Here is a 1,707-nt window from a genome sequence, read left to right as displayed (position 1 = left end):
GTGTAACGCTCACACCGGTTCCCGGGCCACTCGATCGCAGCCGGGACGGTAATCGTGGAGGTTTTAGTCGGTTGTAGTCCCAACCGATAACACCCCCCAACAAAGCATTATAAACGTTATCGAAGACTTCAAAAAAAGTATACTACAAGCGTTAAAAGAACAACAAACGCAATATTAAATGAAATAAAAAAAACACTATCAACACACGAAGAAAGGATCAGCGCCATCTTTAGCAATTTTAATAGTGCGGGAGATAAATGCCACAATCCACTAAACCAACAATTACAGCAAAAAAACACATAAACTAAACTTAAAAAACCTGAAAATAATAGCAATAAATGCCAACTCTCTAATTTCAAACCAAAAAAGATACAGTATGCTAACCCTAATAAATAAAGAAACCCCCGACATCGTACTCGTCTCAGAAACAAAACTAAATAAAAAACACAAAGTACATTTCAAAAACTACTCCATGACAAGACACGACAGACCGAATGCCAGCCAAGGAGGAGGAACAGCAATCCTCATAAAAAACCCCATAAAACACAAAACAATTATAAATGGCAAAATAACAAATTTCAAAATCCTAGAAACAACGATCATAAAAATAAAAATAAGCAATAAGGAAAACTTGTTTATCACTGCAGCCTACGCATCCCTCGGAAACCAGAAAGAATTTAGCGACGAATTCAATAAACTTTTCGAACTCTTACAGCTCAATATAACGGAAAACTACTATATAATAGCAGGCGGCCTGAACGCAAAACATACGAGATGGAAAAACGAAACAAACGACACGAGAGGCAACTTCATTAGAAACAGGCTAGACAATAAAAGCATTCACTACAAAACAACCTTATACAGTTCCGAGCTACCCTCTTATCTAAAAGGACGCTCATATCTGGACATATGCCTAGCAGATGCACGAGTAAAATTTCAAAACCTACGTCCAGATAACACCCTCAAAACTTCAGCCTATGACAGTGACCATAACGCCCTAATATTTCACGTAAGCAAGAACACATCTGACCTCCTAACACTCGAAACACAGACCGAGATACCCAGGTACAACTACAAAAAGACAGACTGGAAAAAGTTCCAAAACATACTCGAACAAAACCTAAAGATCTACAACAACGTCAACCTAACAAACAGACAAATCGACTCATTCATAGACGAAATAGAAAAACATACATAAATCGCTCTCCAAAAATCTGTGCCAAACATAAAACAAAAAAATTCATGCGAGCCCTATATCAACAACAAAATAAAAGAGCTACATCGAGACAAAAGCTACATACTCTCCAAAATAAACAATATAAAATTTAACTATCCTTACGACAAAAGAGAAGAATTAGAATTCGTAAAGTACCTACTATACAAAATAAAAGCACAAATGAAACAAGAATTCGCAAACTCTATAAACCCTTACTGGACAAATAAAATAAAACACATCTCCAAAAACGACTCAGCCAACATGTTCCCACAAACAAATCAAATCTTCAGACCAAAAGGACAAAGCCCCATCCCACCTCTCAAATTGCCCTCAGAAGAAACCTCCCTCATCCAAGAAGCAGGTATAACAATACACAACACCACCAAAGACACCGAGGGTAACTTCATAATAACTAAAACAACAGAAAAACTAGACATCATCGGCATCCACTTTTCCAAAATAAATACACAAAACGAACACATGGGCCGAGA

The 1,707-nt window shown here is 37.1% G+C and overlaps 1 protein-coding gene across 1 annotated transcript in view; it reads left to right on the top strand.

Annotated features, from left to right (window-relative positions):
- The window catches only part of LOC105681538, a gene marked incomplete at its 3' end in the record, with an annotated part of 4,075 nt that overhangs the window by 809 nt on the left and 1,559 nt on the right, over positions 1-1,707 (top strand). Inside the window, exons 2-3 of the mRNA XM_012391800.1 lie at positions 716-1,065; positions 1,348-1,613. Coding sequence (XP_012247223.1) covers positions 716-1,065; positions 1,348-1,613 — 616 coding nt within the window. The remainder of the gene's footprint in view (positions 1-715; positions 1,066-1,347; positions 1,614-1,707) is intronic.

The sequence above is a fragment of the Bombus impatiens genome, unplaced genomic scaffold, assembly GCF_000188095.3.
Source record: "Bombus impatiens unplaced genomic scaffold, BIMP_2.2 scf_1209, whole genome shotgun sequence".
NCBI classification, from domain to species: Eukaryota; Metazoa; Arthropoda; class Insecta; order Hymenoptera; family Apidae; genus Bombus; species Bombus impatiens.
The sequence above is the reverse complement of the archived record's forward strand: the minus strand, read 5'-3'. Positions and strand labels throughout refer to the sequence as shown.